This window comes from Durio zibethinus, chromosome 19 (genome assembly GCF_047325235.1).
Source record: "Durio zibethinus cultivar Kanyao isolate XHJ-2024 chromosome 19, ASM4732523v1, whole genome shotgun sequence".
Lineage (NCBI taxonomy): Eukaryota > Viridiplantae > Streptophyta > Magnoliopsida > Malvales > Malvaceae > Durio > Durio zibethinus.
In genome coordinates, this window is record NC_143180.1 from 7,339,406 (window position 1) to 7,356,994 (window position 17,589).

The window sequence follows — 17,589 nt, forward strand, 5'->3', positions numbered from 1 at the left end:
CAAAATAATTTTAACAACTCTCTTTCATGCCTACAACACTATTCAATGTTTTTCAAGTTTGCCCATAGCCCAATGTATGACACTTGACAAAATATCATTAGTAACACTTGCTACATGTCTTGATTCATGAAAAAGGTTAATGATAGGAGGATCAATTTCATTAGCAGGTTCTTATACCTAAAAAAATGTAAGTAATAAATAAAAATTCTTGTATAGAAATATAGTGTCACAATTAGTATAATCTTAATCTGAATAATTGTTGTTAATTTCGTTTCAATACCAGACGTATCAACTAGTGTGCTCCAATTATACCAAAATATAGTACAATTAAGAGTAGTTTTGCATATCAAACTTGGTACTTGGTAATACCAATTATTTTCATTTGTTTCAATTAGTTTCGATGAATTTCAGTTGAATAATTTGTTTCGCTAACACGTGGATATAAAATATATTTTGTAATTTTCAACTTGTCTTTTATTTTTTGACTATTTTTAACCCAATAAAAATAAAACTAATGAATAAAATAATCCTTGAAAGTTAGGGTTTCCTATTTTTACAATTTGTTTTTTTTTTTTTTTGCATTTTATTTTTCCAAACCAAAATTTATAAGTATTTCAATCTCTTTTAAAAAAGCAATTATGCTCCCTTTTTAAAATTTAAGAATCCTAAAGTTAAAATTAAAATTTTTTTTATCTCTTTATTTTTATCTTAATATATTTTTTACATGAAAAAGAAAATTGCTTATGTAACTATCATATGATTAGATTAAGTGTTTTAAAATATCATGATAAATTGATGATAGTATTTGTTATTGTTATATTTTTAAACTTATTTATATGGTTTTTTAAGATGCTATATATTTATTTTGCATATTATTAGTAATATTATTATGTAAAAATTTATATATATTTATAAATATATTTGTATTAAAACCAAAAATCCTAAATAATATGTTGAAATAACTAGTACTGGCATACACCATTTTTTTTAAGAAACCAAAATGTTGTGCAGTATGATATTAGCAACCTTGATTTGAACTATCAATTTACAAATTGTTTAAACGATTTCTTAAATCTTACTTCACAAACTTTCTCCAATTCCTCATAATTCATTAACGATGCATCCTTTTTTACAACCTCATCAAATATCATATCATTATAGTATATGAGTATGACTAGTAATATTGTATAATAATAATCAGTATCATCATGGTTTAAGGTTAATATATATTTACTCAATAAATAAGAGTATCACATCGTAGTTTATTAAGATATATATTTTTATTGCATCATACTCAACTTCATCTAGATATCAAGCATTATTCTTTGATGGATCAAAAAGCCACTCGAGATGAATGAAAATTAAAAGACGTCTCATAAGATACATTTTTTCCCATCATCATTATGTGGCACCTGATTGAATATTATTTGCACATTAGGTTCAAAATATAAGGCGCAAAATGATCAATTTCCTCCATAATATAGTCTCACAAATTGACTTGTCAACACATGCTAGATTTTTAACTTTCTTTTTGAGATGATGCAAAAACCTAATCATCGTTATTGAAATAAAATTGATTAACTATATTTGCTTTTATTCAACGTATATTAGAAAAATGTTATTCATGAAATGTACTACCTCCTAAATAGATACATCAATTTATAATAGATAGGTCCACCTACTACTATGCCTCGTATGGTAAGTGAATCAGAAGATGCTTCATTAAATCAAAGAAACCTGTGAAGAAGATCTTCTCTAATTTTTAAATTATTTTAACAATATTTCTTTGCAATAATTCCATCTAAGGTATATGTAATTCAATTGAGCAAATATCTCTAAAAAAAATGGGATAACTTATTTATTGCATCCCAAATTGAGTTAGGCAGTGAGTCACGAAAGGTAATAGGAAGTAACCGCTGCATAAAAATATGATAATCATGGCTTTTTATCCCATCAGACTTGTCCTCCTAAACGTTAGAACACCAAGCTATATTTGACACAAACCCGTTAGAAAGTTTCAACTATTTCTCCCAAACACACACTAGCTTTTGATCCTCCTTGCTTAAAGTATATAATGCTTTGGGCTTGAATATCCTACCATTGCTTTCTACCAATTCGAATTTCCTTCATCTATAGAGGAATGCCATCTCCAATCTAGCATTGATGTTTTTTTTTTTTGTTTTATCTTTGATATCCATCACTAAATTAAACAAATTATCAAACATATTTTTTTCTAAATATGCATGACGTCCAAATTATGATGAATAAGATTGGTGTGCCAATAAGGTAACTCCTAAAATATACTCTTTTTTTTCCCAACAATGAGTTACAGTGTAACCTTTCAGCTTTTATTCAAAGCATTTTGTGACCAATGTATTTTTTTTATACAATCAATTTTTCTTAAAACTTCTTCACCTAACAATCTTTGAATTTGATGATCGTGCTTAACTTTTTAGGAAAATTTATCTCTTTCTTTCCTAAAAGTATGCTTAAGAGGTAAAAGCTGCTGATGAATTAATAAAAATCAAGGCTTTTTTCCACAATTCAATTTGAATACCTTTATATGTTCAATGCAATAAAGACATGATAATACTCCATTGTTACTCCATCCAATAACATGTCATATGCAAGAAAGTCATTAATTATCCATAATAGTGCTACCCTTAATAAAAAAAATGTTGTTTCGTATGAGAATTACAACTTTCAACACCATTATTCTACAATATTTGTAGCTCATCAATTAAAAGACATAAGAAAACATTTATGTTCTGTGAATGACTATTTTTTCCCAAGATGATCATACTAAAGAATAAATATGCTTGTTTCATGCACATGTATGAAGCTAAATTGTATCCAGTGAGCATAATTGGTTAATAATAATAAGGTTTTACGTCCAAGCCAAATGAACAAAAATCACCGGCATAGAAACCCAATCTCACATTTTAAAGTTTAGCTGCAAAAGATTTATATGAATGATTAGAATGCTGCTAAGCCTCATTGTCAACTGAGTGAATGAGCACTCCATAAAGACTTCAATTATGCACGTGTTGTGTCATAGACTCTGCAGTTATTGTTATATATAAAGCCTTTGAAGCCTTAGTATGAGTGGCAAGTAACACAAAACTTTATAAGAAATTTTCTTTTCCCTACCTCTATCTGTCTTGCTCGACTTATATTGAGAATGATCACATATCGAATAATATAAATCAATATTCTCTTTATAAAACACGTATTTGTTCTTACATAAATGTATTTTTACTAAGTCGAGACCAAATTTTGCAATCATTCTTTACTTCTTGATGATTGACCTTCTTGCACTTCTCCTTATGCCTACCACTTCATGTAATTAATACTAAAACCTTTATAATAAAGGTGTTTACACACATTATCGACTTGATAAAATCATTAATTTGATATATGATGCAAGGACACTTAATTGTATCTCCACTAACATACATCATTTAAGAAAATACAAAATTTATAAACTCTTTAACTCCTGACAAAAAACTCATTGATAGTAAACCTATTTACATTTAACCGATGATACATCCAAAATCTATCTCTATCCATTTTACAAGCCTGATTGATTTAACAAGATCATTAATGATTTCAAATTGTTCAAAACAAATTAGATTTATTAGAAATTCATATCAATAAAGAACCTAATTAATGATCTAGACGTATTTTTATATTAACTCCATAAATTTCACAATGATTATTAAAATTTCACATAAATTGCACAAAGTTAACTTTAATTTAATAAATTAAAAATTAATCTGACAATTCCACAAAAATTTTACAAAATTTCATAAATTCTAAATATGTATCACAATTTCTATAATAGTTCCACACAAATTCCACAAATTCCAAATATACATCACAATTTTCATAATAATTCCATGCAGATTCTAGTAATTGTACAAAAATTTCATAATCTCGTCAACAATTTCACATTTTACTAACATAACCGTAAACTAACAAATTGTTAACATAACAATTTCACATTTACAAATAATTGTAACAATTCATAACCTAATAACATATTAATAAAACCTAAAAACAACTTTAAAATGAAATGTTATAAAGAAAAAGGAAAAAATTATTGAAAAACATTCCAAAAAACAAAGCTAATAAGAGATGTACCTCAAGAATTTTTAGGCTGTGAGATAAGGACAATTTAGGGGTTCAATTTAAAGGTAAGGACTTAGGCTAACTAGCCATTGTTATGCTGAAAAACAAGGGAGAAAATGGGTGTGGGAGGGGTTGATTTGCAGTCAGTTTGGAGTTGTTTTGACGGATTTTGGAAAAAATCCTATCAAGGAAATTATAGGGAGGCATTCGGTAGTCGAAAGATGTAGCCATACGTAGGGAGGCACTATTACAGGTGGAGGTTGAGGGGTCAAGAGAGGAGAAGAGGAAAAGAAAAGAAAAAGATATAAGGGAAAAGAAGGAGAAAGTTGGGTGGGGATTTAAATTAATTGACTTTTAGCAATGGAATTCTATTCCTAATAATAATTGGAACAATTAGCGATGAAAAAAAAATCCATCCTAAATTTCATCACTAATGTATTTTTATAAAATAAAAAATTTTAATTTAATTAATTTAATTTTAAAAATAAACAATTCACAATTTCAAAACAAGAAAAAGAAAACTAAAGACATTACCAACATAATATTTTCGTCACTAAATACTTACTAGGAGATTTAACAACGAAATTCATTTTTTTAATTTGTTGCTAAATTTGGCGTATAGCACAAATACTTGGTGCCAACACTCACTAATAGATTTAATGACCAAATTAAGATTCTGTCATTAATATATGGTCTTTAATAACAAATTTCCAATGTTAATTCCGTTGAAGACTAATGCCCTAACTTTTAAATTCATCATTATTCTGTCAATAAAAAAAACTTTTTACAATGAAAATTTTTTATTGCTAATTTTTCGTTGTTGATTAATTGTTTTCTTATAGTGAATAAACACAAAAGAGATCATTTGTTTATTTAATTATTAGCTATTGTTGATATTCGAATATAATCTTTAAAATTAGATTTAATAAATTAATTGATTCAGCTAACTAGGGTAAATTCTTTTCGGGTCATTTTTGTTAAAGTGGGTCATCCCACATTTAATAAATATCCAATTTTTTATAGTCTTATATTCAAGTTAGGTTCCTTAACTTATAGCCAATTGGTAGTAAATTAGATATTTAATATGGTATCAGAGCTAAGATTTTCTTTCAGTGCTCTTTCCTAATCTATAATGTAGTAGACTTTTTTCATCTTTACCTACACGTGATAAGAGCCTGTTAAAGTGGGTTATCTCATATCTAATAAATATTCAATTTCTTATAGTCTTGTATTCAAGTTAAACACCTTCACTTATAACTAATTGGTAGTAAATTAGATACTTAACAATTTTTCATCCCTTTATTATATTAAGTATAAATATATTGCTCAGCTATGTTATTGACTATTGAACAAATGGTACTTTTTTATTTCAACTTAGATATCATACTTTTTTTATTACCAATTGGCTTTTTGGACCTAATTTTCATAATTTTAGAATTTAGATATTATTTTGTATGCATTTTATTAGAAAAGAAATCATTAACTTAATTAGATATAAACAGAAAAAAAAATTGAAGTATTTATGAAAATAATAATGTTAAACAATGCATGTTCATATTTTCCTCTTAAAATATGTCTAATTATATACTATAATGTATTAAAATTTTGTTCTTCTTTCTGAAAATAAATAAAAATTAAATTTTATTTATACAAGTAACCAAAGAAAACCCTTCTATAAAATATACTATACAAAACAACTATACATACAACTAATACATTAGTCTAAAAAATGAAACCAATGAAGTCAATTACCAAGTATATCTGTAACTTTCCAGTTGTGACAAACAAAAAAGGCATGTTTACCTTAGTTTAACAAGATTTTCAACTTAGTAATTACAAGGTCTATTAATATAATATTAAACTCTTAATTTCAAAGTTCAAATTTTGAAATACTTAAATAAAAAGAAACAAAAACAAAAATTTCAACTTAGAGTTGAAAAATTAAATAAAAAAAAATTGTCAAATGAGTGGCAAGCCAATGTTATATCTATGAATTCTAATCCTAGCAAAATTAATCAAAAGCCCCTACATCCTCTTATTTCTTGCCCTCCACTCCTGTCTCGAGGCAAACACATCATTCATGTAGCTATAGCATTAATACCACAAACACATTTTCCACTAATTCAGGCCACTATCACATGAAAAGCCTGGCCTCTCATTATTACAAGTTTGAAAACAAATTCCTAAGGAAAGCAAACGGATAACGTTTATCAACAAAAAAAAAAGGGGAAAAAGATTAGAAAAGGAAAGGTGCATGTCATGAAAGTTTAGGTGAGTTTATGTATCATTTACATTGGCGGAATATGAATGATAGGACGGCCTGTTCTATTCTCTAGCAATCACTTGTTCATGCATGTTAATTATTGCATTTATATATGCATTCAGGTTTGGTTCATCGAACGAAAACTAAGACACAAATCATCGAACGAAAACTAAGACGCAAAACTTGACCTAAAAATAAGTTTAAAGTTAATCAATTCATACCAACTCAATTAATAAAATTATTTAAACTAAGATAATAAAAAATAATAAAAATAATAAAATATTAAATATTTATGATAGACTGGAATTTCATGGTGGCAATTACTATTTTAGTTAAATGTAGAACACTGAAACCTGACTCAATTCAATGGTACACAAATCAAAGTTGAGTAATTAACGAATTTACCAGATTACTTATACTCACATTTTTATTTAGAATTGTTATTTCGTAACTCTTAATTAATTAACAAGAGATAGAATAAAACATAACTATTAACAGAAAATATTAATTTTGAAATTTTTGTTAAAATTTAAATTATGTTTGGTCACTAAAAAGTTTTTCATGTTTTATATTCCAAAAAATAAATGATACAACACATTGAAAATAAAAAAATAAAAAAAAATTTTGAATTTCAACATTAAATATGAATAAGACTTGCGTGCAACCAATTTTGCGTAAACCTCTCACAGGAGCTCTAACTCTAAAATGAAAGAAAACAACAGCATTCCTTTCCCGAGTGGATTTTTGCAAGAGAAAATTAAAAAAAAAATAATTATAACCCATGCAAGTGCAATTTTTGCCTTACTAGCACGACGTTCTAACCAACTGAACTAATAAGTTTGTATTAAAATTATAATAATTTAATTTAAATTTTTTATGATTTCAAATTTGCATTTAAGGTTTTTGATCAATTTAAAGAGTTAGCGGCAATTGAAATCATAATAATTATGTCATACATGCAAACATAAATAAAAAAAGAAAAAGAGAAATAAACTAATGAGTATGATGATTTCAAATAAAATCTAACAAATTGATTAAAACTTTTTTATCACCATAATATTATTTTGTTGGAGTTGTACAGTGATTAATATGGGAGAAGAAACGGAAGATCATATATTTTGTCTGTAAAATAGAGAAATTATAGGCATAGATGCAATTCTTTTTTTTAAAAAAACAGAAGAAGTCAGAAAGGGATATAAGTAGTTAAGGACTTAGAAAAATATCACGTGATTACATGAATCAATTAAATTAAAATTTAAATTTAAATAACTTTTTTGGACAAAATTATGAAAATTTTGCGTGGCAACCACAATATCATTTTTTTAATATAAATTAAGCATTAAAACATAGATATTCATAATATAAATTTCTATTGCTGCAAACTTCATTCATAACATTTGCTTGCATGGGCCTCTTTTGGTTTTTGCAGTAGTGAACAAAACAAGCCGTGTCTTTTATGTAACGTTAAGAGTTTAGAAAGTTCATATATATTTATGAAATTGTTGTGATTTTCCTAAGCTTTTCATCTTTGAAGTTATATCATTTGAGGACTCTCCAAGTTTTCTCACAATAGAAACTTCTGATATCACAAATTGATGCATAAAAAGGATTGAAATAGATACAAAGCAGGGGAAGAACAGGGAAAAGGCAGAAGGAAAGAAAAAGGAAGAAACGGAGAGAAAACAGAGAGAGGGCAATCTCAGAAGACAAATTTCTAATATTAATATTCCAATAATACAAAAAGCTATAGAAAAAATAGAAACCAAAGAATTTACTTTCCACAATCCATAAGAACCTAATATAGAATGTCTACGGCGCCTCCATCAACAGTATTGTGCAGTTTCTGATTTCTCTTCCATGATTGAATTGTTTGCCTTATGATGCAAACAATTGTAACAATATAGATCACAATAATGTGGAACCTATGAACATGAAACAAGTGGTCATAGGCATTATATAGACATTTGGATTGTGAAATTAGCATGTCCCATAAGCCATAAAATCACACATAGATGAAATTTTGCACTGGTGTTTCCATTTTTCATTGCACACAGCTTTCTCTATTGTCTAAAGCCAGTTTATTCCCTAAGAGTATTTCAAAAGAGTGGAATACTCTGCCAATCCCCTCTTAATGGAATAATAATCTTACAAGAGTATGTTACAAGCTTAACTAAATTGGTTAATGCAGCTATCCTTAAAGTTGACATGGAGTAGGTTTGGGATTCAAATTCTAATAATTACAATCTCATTTATACAAAAAAAAAAAAAAAAAAAACATAGTAATGCATTGAAATGAATTATTACTAGTTAAAATTTTCACTCACCATGTTATTTATTTGGATGATGCACCACTATTTGTTGGGGCCTCTGGAACAGTAATTGAAGGTGGAGAGCCAAAGATTTCTGTAACAAATGGAAGCACATATTTAACTGTTACATAAACTTCAATCAGAAGAAAAACAAAGTCAATAAATAACTAGAGTTGCATGCCACTAACCTCAAAGGAGGACGTTTTCAGGGGGCTTCCGTTCCTTGGCAGGAGGATCACACACTCTTTATTAGTGCTCTTGACCCAAGTACTAATTTTTTAAGTTTTGTGATCTCAAGTTCCACATTCCAGGGTTGTCTGGGTATGCAAAACTGCAGTCCATCATCCAGAATACACCTGACCAATTAGATTTGAGTGCGTGAATGTGAAAAAACATAAGCTCGAGCTGCTAAGCAGAAAAATAAATCACATAGTGAGAAACTAGTCACCTGAATCGTGGAACGCACAACAGGATTGTAAATATTGTAAGAAGAGAGAGAGTTAGGGATCTATTCTTCATCACCAAACTTGAAAGAGGTTAAAATGATGATGAATGATTTCGTTTGTATTCAGATTTGGGGTATGAATTTTAACTATAGTCCTTTTTTGGGGGAAAAAAAAGGTTTAGGGTGAGCGGAGACTTTCCCATTCCAGCCTTTCAGGGCTAGGACAGGCTGTAAGCCTACAGAGGACTTACATCGACTTTACCGAGGAAAATTGCTAGCAGCTGGATTTGAACCTAAAGATGAAGTATTTCAACTTTACCAACTCAACCAGCCTAGCAACTATAATCTTTTCTCTTTGCATACCCAACTACAAAGAATCTAAATCTATCCAAATGCCAAGTATCTATAACTTCTAAGTAATTCTTCAGCACAATCTCTATCCACCCTTTTTGGATCCCGGTAGCTGCAAAAACTCCATTGAAAGATTCAAGGTCTGAAGAATTTGTGGGGAATTTATCAAGTTCAAAAACATCGGTGCCACCATTGGCATAGGCATGAGCAAGTTTTAGTGGAGTATCCGGTGTAAGGTACGGTACATTGTTGACTGTGTAATGAGTTGTTCCATTGATCTCAGCAGCTGATCCCTGGAGAATGAAGGCTTGTGACAATGTCACATTTGAAACCTTGAAGGTTCCTTGTGGGTTAGGCCTAGCAGCACCAGTGCTCAACTACTTCCACCTTAACACAGAATATAAGAAGGATGTGAGTAATAGAAGATCGAATATTTACATCAAATTTCAGTGCCCAAGGTCTAACAGGACTGACATCTTTGAGCATTCTTTTTTCCTTTGAAAAGCATTTACCTAATGGATTTAGCTTGATCAATGGATAATTGGATATCAAATGGATCAGGCCACGGTGGAAGAAGTCCTCTAGCAGGAATGGTGGAGTTGTCATAGTGCAGCAATCCAACACCCAGAAGACTGCTGAAGACTCAGTTGCATTGATCATTATAGGAGCTTCCACAATGTAATAATCTTTTCTTCTTGATCAGCTGTGACAAGTACAGAATAAGAATGGGAAATATGTAAATCAAGAGAATCCAGTGTCATCTGATTCAGATATGATCTGTCTGTTTCCGCTTTCCACCAATACCAGCAGATGATTTTGAATCCTTAAGTTGAAACTCCAGACCGTTCCAACATTTGATATCCTAAATCTATATGTCTTTTCTGCATACCCCATCAGCAAGGACTAAGAAATAAAGAAGAAAATTGGTACTTTTTCTTGTAACCAAGGATCAGCATCTAACTGAGAAGGCTTCTCCTTTGGTTTTACCTTTTAACTATCCTATAGAAAATAGAAAACGTCATTTTCATTTTGTATCTTTTGTGACCTTAAAGAATTCATAGCCCTTTGAATCATCTTCCAAATAAGAACCCTTGCTATTCATCGGGATTTTATCAGGAGGGAATCACAGGCTGTAGAACTGATTCTGAGCTGGGACCTGACTTCCTATTGCCTTTATATATCAGAAAGAAGAAGGAAACTATTTAGCCTGAAATTCTTCTTATGATGCAGGGAAATCTTCTATGTATAAATTCTCAATGGTTAATGGTTAATTAGGACTGGAGAAATCAGTTTCTGATTTTATCCACCTGGAACTGAAGCAAAGAATACACAGAAGGAATCCTTGATTAATAGGCCCAATGAAAGGGCCTTGTAAATTACCTTGTAATGAAAAGGCCTTGAAAATTACCTTGTAACTTTTCTGATACCAATCACCAATGAGAAGATCAAATTCAGCCTCAGGTTTGGGGAAGGGTACATTGATCACTTCACGATTATTAACTCGAATCAGACCAAATCCCCTCCAGCTTTCAGGAAGCTTATGGAGGGGAGCTAGATGAAAGTCCCAATCTGGCCTTTCACGCGAAACACAGAAATCCAGTTCTTACCAGGTTGGATTCGACAGTTTGTTCCTGACACTCCATCCTGCCATGAATTTAGTCTTTGCTGTATCCCATTCCTGCACCACCAGCAACATCGACATACTTAGTTTTTCACTATGTTTCTCTCCCGGTCTGACTGAAAACAAAATCTTGATTACAAGTTTCGTATATGTCTCAATAATACTGTGAAAAGGAGAGAGATTTTTAAATCTTACCATGTAAATACTAGTGGCTCATCCAGATTGTTAAACACATCTGACATGAATATTGTCATTACTTGTGGCTTTGATGAGGGGTCCTGGAAACATCCCATTGATGGTAATGACCTATTAAGAACAAATATCAGCATTAATTCAAACAATTAACAAAAACATTAAAATCACTGTTAAACCAAGCTTTTAATGATTATTTAACAGAAGATAAGATCATTAACAATCTCACAGGCCACTCTACCGGAAATGAATTTACCGATGTGTTGACTCACATGTTGTTGATTGTCAGCAACTCTGGCTTGTTGATTGTCAGCAACTCTGGCTTGTTGATCTGGCTGCTGCTGTTTTTTGTTTTTACATATCTTCTCCATGTGACCAAGCTGCTTACAGTACCTACATTGTATGTTAGGTCTGTACCAGCAATATTTCTCCAAGTGAGTAGTCTTTTTGCAGTGAGAGCATGGTGGAAATTTTCCTTTCTTTTCACTGTTTCTAGAACCTTGGTTTCTTTGATCTCCTTGTTTTCTGCCTTTGCTTTCTGTTTGCATCTTGCCTTTCTCCTTGGCTGTAAAAGCATCTTCTGTTGAATCCTCTTGTCTGATAGCCCTTCTTTGCTCTTGAGCTTGTAGAGCATTGAACAATTCTGCTGGAGTTGTCTTGGTCAGGTCCTTAGAGTCTTCAAGGGATGAGATTTTTTACTCAAACCTCTCTGGTAAGCTAACAAGAACCTTCTCTACAATTCTTGTGTCTGACAGCTCCTCACCAAGTAATCTAATCTTATTTACTATCTTCATGAGTCTGTCATTGTACTCCTTTAAATTTTCAGACTCCTTCATCTTTAAAACTTCAAACTCTCTTCTAAGATTCAACACTTGCATTTGTCTTGTCTTGTCACTGCCTTGAAACTCTTCCTTGAGCACATCCCAAGCTTGTTTTGCAGTTTCACAAGTCATGATTCTAATGAATATGTCATCAGAAACTGAAGACTCAATACAGCTTTTAGCCTTGTACCTCTTTGCCTTTTCTTCACTATAATTTTTCATTTGAGTTACTGTTGGATTTGCAGGAAGTTGTGGTGGTTCCTTCTCATTTTCCACTACTTCCCACAAATCAAAAGCACTCAAATAAGTCTTCATTTTGACAGCCCATATCTGATAGTTTTCACCAAAAAAAATAGGAGGTGGAAGTAAGGAGCAATTGCTTGAGGCCATTTAAGGTTGACAAAGGCTGGCTGGAAAGTGTTTGATGGCTTTTCACTCAATTTTTGGGACTCACAGATCCTCTAAGAACTTAAGGAATGCTCTGATACCAATTGAAGGATTTAGAGCAGAAAACAAGAGAAACTAATCTGTTACTTGAAGTAAATTGGCTCATTTGATCATGAGCTTCATTTCATTAATTTATAGGCTTCAAAAATACAAAAGTAGTTGGCCTAACAGCATGGGTCACCATGCACAGACCCATCATTTTACCTAGACTAATCTGCTGTCAGAAAGTTCCAGCAGAAATGCCATACTTAGTTGCTTCAACCACTAACACACTAACATGCTTCAACCACTAACACACTAACAGAAGAACTGATTTGGATGTTGCAAAGGCAGTCTATTGACATGAAAAAAAAAAAGTGGTAGTGGTAAATATTTTTGCTTGATTCTAAGCCTTGATTTTCACACAATAAACCAGTTGCTCCAATTACTACACCAAAGCTTTTGTGATTGTCAATAATAGAAAATAAAATAAATCTTCTTTGCTACATAGGATGTTGAAGCCTGCTAATAAGGGAAGGGATTGCAAGTGCTTAGATTGGAACTTCAGATCTGCTAGATGCCACCTTTTAGAGGTGACTACATGAACCAACTGACCTACGCTCCGCTTTCGATAAAATAAATCTTAGATGATACAGAAAAAACACTTATGTTTTAATTAAAGTTTCAAAGGTTTCATTTTAATAAAAATTGATTCAAGTTATGCATTCTGCTTTCTTAATGATCTCCATTTTTAGAGGAAAAGCAATGCCTGAAATAATAAGATTTTCAGGCAATGATCCTCCAAAATTAGTTGTATGAGAATAATCACAGGATTTTGATCTAAGTGCATATTATTACAAATTTTAACTCCAAACATTGCAATACAAGTACTGTTTGATTAAATCAGTACCTATGGCACCTTGAGATAGTTAGATACTACTTTAATCAGGGGAGTGTCCTTTATTCTTCCGAATGATCATTCAAATATCTTTATAGGATTATCTACTTCCTGGTGTTGCTACTATAGATATCATCTCCATTGCGTCATTCTGTTTCAAATGTTTTATCATGATTCCCAAAAGCAGGATCTAATCATGTAGATTTGCTAAGCTGTTAACGGTCTTCGATCTCATGGAGTTTTCCCTTATAAGCTTAGAGAAGAATGAATCCTTTCTTTCTAGTAGCTTTGCAGGCTGGTCAAACTCAGCAACTCTTCCTGTTAACAAAAAAAAATTATTCAATTTGTTTTCTAACAATTGTACAGTGTTTATATCTTGTCTTTGTAAGCACACAAATGTTTTTTTCATCTATGCTTACCATCACTTAGAACTAAGACAAGATCGCTGTCTATAACAGTGTGGATTCTGAGCTATTGTCACGACTGTTCGATCTTTGAACTCTTGACTAATGATCTTCTGTATCACTCTTATCAGTTGCAGAATCAACCGGTGCTGTTGCTTCATCCAGCACAAGAATGCAGCTTTTCTTTAGCAATGCCCTTCCAAGACAGAATAACTGCCTTTGTCCCAAGCTCCAGTTTTCCCCATTTTCAATCACTGCTCAAGACATTCTAATTATTAGTAGCTTTCATTGGCAGCAAAATACATTCAGTCTATGTATTATTGCCCAAGTTTATGAACCTGACCTGTTGCATCCAACTTTTCTTCCTTTGCACGCACCTGTTCATCGAGTTGGCATTTATTGAGAACCTGAAACATTGGGGTATGGTTAAGTCCATGATTATGATATCAACTAAGGAGTTTTGTATTGCAAAGAAACCACAACCGAGGATATATAGTAGCTAAGACTAGTAGCTATGTGCCACTTTTCTAACATCTTGTGAAAATTTTGGAAGAATGTCATTCTAATGTGTATTTTCTATCGTTTTCCTCTCAATTGAAGTTGCGTTCTGGGTGAGAAATATTTAGTTCCACGATTCACTTTAAGGATATGTTCTGTGAAGATTAATTACCTTCCATAATTCATTGTCCGAATATTGCATGAGAGGGTCAAGGTTCCCTCGAACAGTTCCCTAAAACATTGTGGGTCCTGCGGAATGATGCTAAGTCTTGATCTTAAGTCATGACAATTATGATGCTCCCTTCTCTGGGCTCAACAATCCTGAAAATGGCCTGTATAAGTGTTGTTTTCCTACTTCCTGTCCTTCCCACAACACCAATTTTCGTTATTCCAGGAAATGTGCAGCTAATATTTTTTAGGATACATGGAAGATGCTCAGCATACGGGATCTGCAAGACAAACAAATTGAGTTTATGCATCTTGAACTTTACAATAGATTTTGGATGGTGAGCAGAAGGAACTTGCAGTGGCATTGCCAGTAAATGTAAGTTCATTATCAAAAAGCTTAGAACAGCATGGTTGAAAATTTGATTGAACCAGTTAACATTTTTTAGGCAAATTTATTATGTTTAACGTCATGTTGGTCATACCTGCAATTTTCTAAAGCAAATTGTTCCTACTTCTGGCCAGCTGTTAGGTGGCCTGCACTCTTCCATCTCGAGTGCTGATTCGCTCGCCAAGTTTTGAGTTCTGAAGAATTCATTCCATTGTTCTCATCTTGTTTTCTGCATTGTAAACAACACCTCAATCCCGTAGATATTCTAAAAATCTGTTTAATATATAAGTTGAGATTTAATCTCAAATTTATAAGATACTTTTTGTGAAATAAAACTGTAAGACTTTTAAATCAAAGTAAATAATACTTCAGAGGTTAAGTGTGAGTCTTTACAAATAATATCAAATGTGGTCACCAATCAAACGAAATCTAAGTGCTAGACTCCTGCAGAAGCTAAGTGTTACATGGTGATATGTGATTTGTGTGTGCCTTATGTTGATGAGGATATCAAGTTTTAACAAGAGAGTTTGTAACGCTCCAATCTTACATCGAAATACTTTGAGGATCTACTATAATATATATGTAGAGGCTTAAACCTAAATCTGTTAGGCACGTTTTATGAGAAAAAATTGTGAGACATTTTGGTTAAAGCGGATAATACCTTTCAGGTTGGACGCAAATCTTCACAAATGATATTAAAGCGATCACAATGAGACCTTTCAATCAAAGCAAATAATATATTTTAAATTGGATACGAGTCTCCGCAAATGGTATCAAACTAGACTCTTGCATGTGCTAAGTTCTATAAGGTGATATGTGATTTGTGTGTGCCTTACGTTGATGAGGATGTCAAGTTTTACGAGAGAGTTTATAACGCTACTTTGAGGATCTACTATGATATATATATATATATATGTAGACACTTAAACCTAAATCTGTAAGGTGCATTTTCTGAGACAAAACTATGAGACTTTTAGTCAAAGCGGACAACATCTCTCAAATTAGGTGTGGATCTTCACAAATGATAGCAGAGCAGTCACCGTAAGACCTTTTGATCAAAGCAAATAATACCTCCTAGATTGAGTGTGGGTCTTCATAAATGGTATCAAACTAGACTCTTACGGGAGCTAAGTGCTACATGGTGATATGTGATTTGTGTATGCCTTGTGTTGATGAGAATGTCAAGTTTTAAAGAGAGAGTTTGTAACGTTAATTTGAAGATCTACTATGATATATATATAAAGGCTTAAACCTAAATTTATGAGACATTTTGTGGGACAAAACCGTTAGACTTTTTGGTCAAAACGAATAATACCTCTCAGATTGAGTGCGAGTCTTCACAAATAATATTAAAATAGTTACTGTGAGACCTTCCAGTCAAAGCAAATAATACTTCCTAGATTGGATGTGAGTCTCTACAAATGGTATCAAAGCGGTCATCAATCAGACAAGAACTAAGTGCTATACTATGATAGTCATCTTTAAAATCCTAACGTCTAGTGTAATTATGTGATCTGTGTATGTTTTGTGTTAGGCTTGCTTAACATTTGGTATAATTTGGTGGACGTCAAGCTTTAACAGGAGAGTTTGTAACACTCTAATCTCACATCGAGATAAAATCGTAAAATTTTCATATCAAAACAAATAATATCTAGCAAGTTAAGTGCGGGTTTGCATATGTTTTGTATTCCTTAAGGTTGCAATACATTCAAATTTATTCCATATGTAACTGCCAGTCCTGCAATGCCTGTCGAAAAAAATTATTTTTGGATTAGTGGTCCTTGATAAATTTTTCTTCTACCTCTTGGTTTTTTTCATAGAAGATGCAATTCTTGTTAATACTTAAGTATGAAGGAGCCCGCAAACAACATATTTGGGAAATAGATCTACATTAATATGCGTGGGTATCTATTCTATGTACTAACATCAATTTTCTAAGAAAGAAAACAGGTAATAGAATACATCATACTCACTTGGATTAATCATTCCTTCAGGGAGCATCACCAGCACAACCAATGAGAAGGCAAATACAAAAATGGACAGTAGATTTAGTCTGAATGAAAGCCATTCCAATGCTGAGATGTTATGAAACCAGGGCCTCGAATGGTTGTCAATGAGGCCAAGGTTTGCATCAATGAAACGGTTTTCATGATCAAATGCGCGGATTGTTGCTGTGCCAGCTAGTGATTCGGCAAAGTGGTGGAGGATAGGAGGTCTTTGTATACCTGCTAAGCGGGCCAGTTCTGCTGTTTGCATGTAATATTGCTGGAACAATTATGCATAAAAATGAATTGGTAAAGCTATTCTTTTCATGGCAGTTAGCAAGAGTTGATTCTTTGCATGCAAACTTGTCAATTGTCATTTGCTTTACCATTTTCTGATTTCTCTGAAATTAATTTGGATTTATGTAAAATATTACAAGTATATATACAGAAACTGTCTTTTCAATATTTAAAGGGAACACTAACTCTAACTTGGAGTTCTCTCTACGCGGTATACCTATGTAATCGTCTCTAGATAGATTAGTGAGAAATCTGGACTGTCACTTACTTGGTACCATATGCAGATTGCGGTTACTGGAATGAAGATGACAAACACTTGCCATGCTATGTTTGACGTCACCGCGATGGTCCCAAGAATCTTTATTATTGAGGAAGCACACCGTCCTAATTTG

The 17,589-nt window shown here is 31.9% G+C and overlaps 1 protein-coding gene and 2 pseudogenes across 2 annotated transcripts; all 3 read right to left on the minus strand.

Moving 5' to 3' along the window:
• Positions 1-8,014: 8,014 nt before the first annotated feature.
• LOC111309873 (monocopper oxidase-like protein SKU5) lies at positions 8,015-11,464 on the minus strand (annotated as a pseudogene). Its single transcript, XR_016330516.1, has 5 exons — positions 10,012-11,464; positions 9,152-9,886; positions 8,892-9,059; positions 8,719-8,797; positions 8,015-8,316 (listed from the first exon to the last, which is right to left on the minus strand). The product of XR_016330516.1 is annotated as a monocopper oxidase-like protein SKU5 (transcript).
• Positions 11,465-12,007: 543 nt separating this feature from the next.
• LOC111294939 (uncharacterized) lies at positions 12,008-12,523 on the minus strand. Its single transcript, XM_022888241.2, has one exon. The coding sequence runs from the start codon at positions 12,521-12,523 to the stop codon at positions 12,008-12,010; it is 516 nt and encodes a 171-aa protein (XP_022743976.2).
• A 960-nt stretch (positions 12,524-13,483) lies between these two features.
• On the minus strand, positions 13,484-17,237 carry LOC111309553 (putative ABC transporter C family member 15; annotated as a pseudogene).
• Between the last annotated feature and the right edge of the window lie 352 nt (positions 17,238-17,589).

What these genes read in the sequence shown, in the direction of transcription:
- LOC111294939 (XM_022888241.2), bottom strand. Translation starts at nt 12,523, where the DNA reads ATGGCCTCAAGCAATTGCTCCTTACTTCCACCTCCTATTTTTTTTGGT.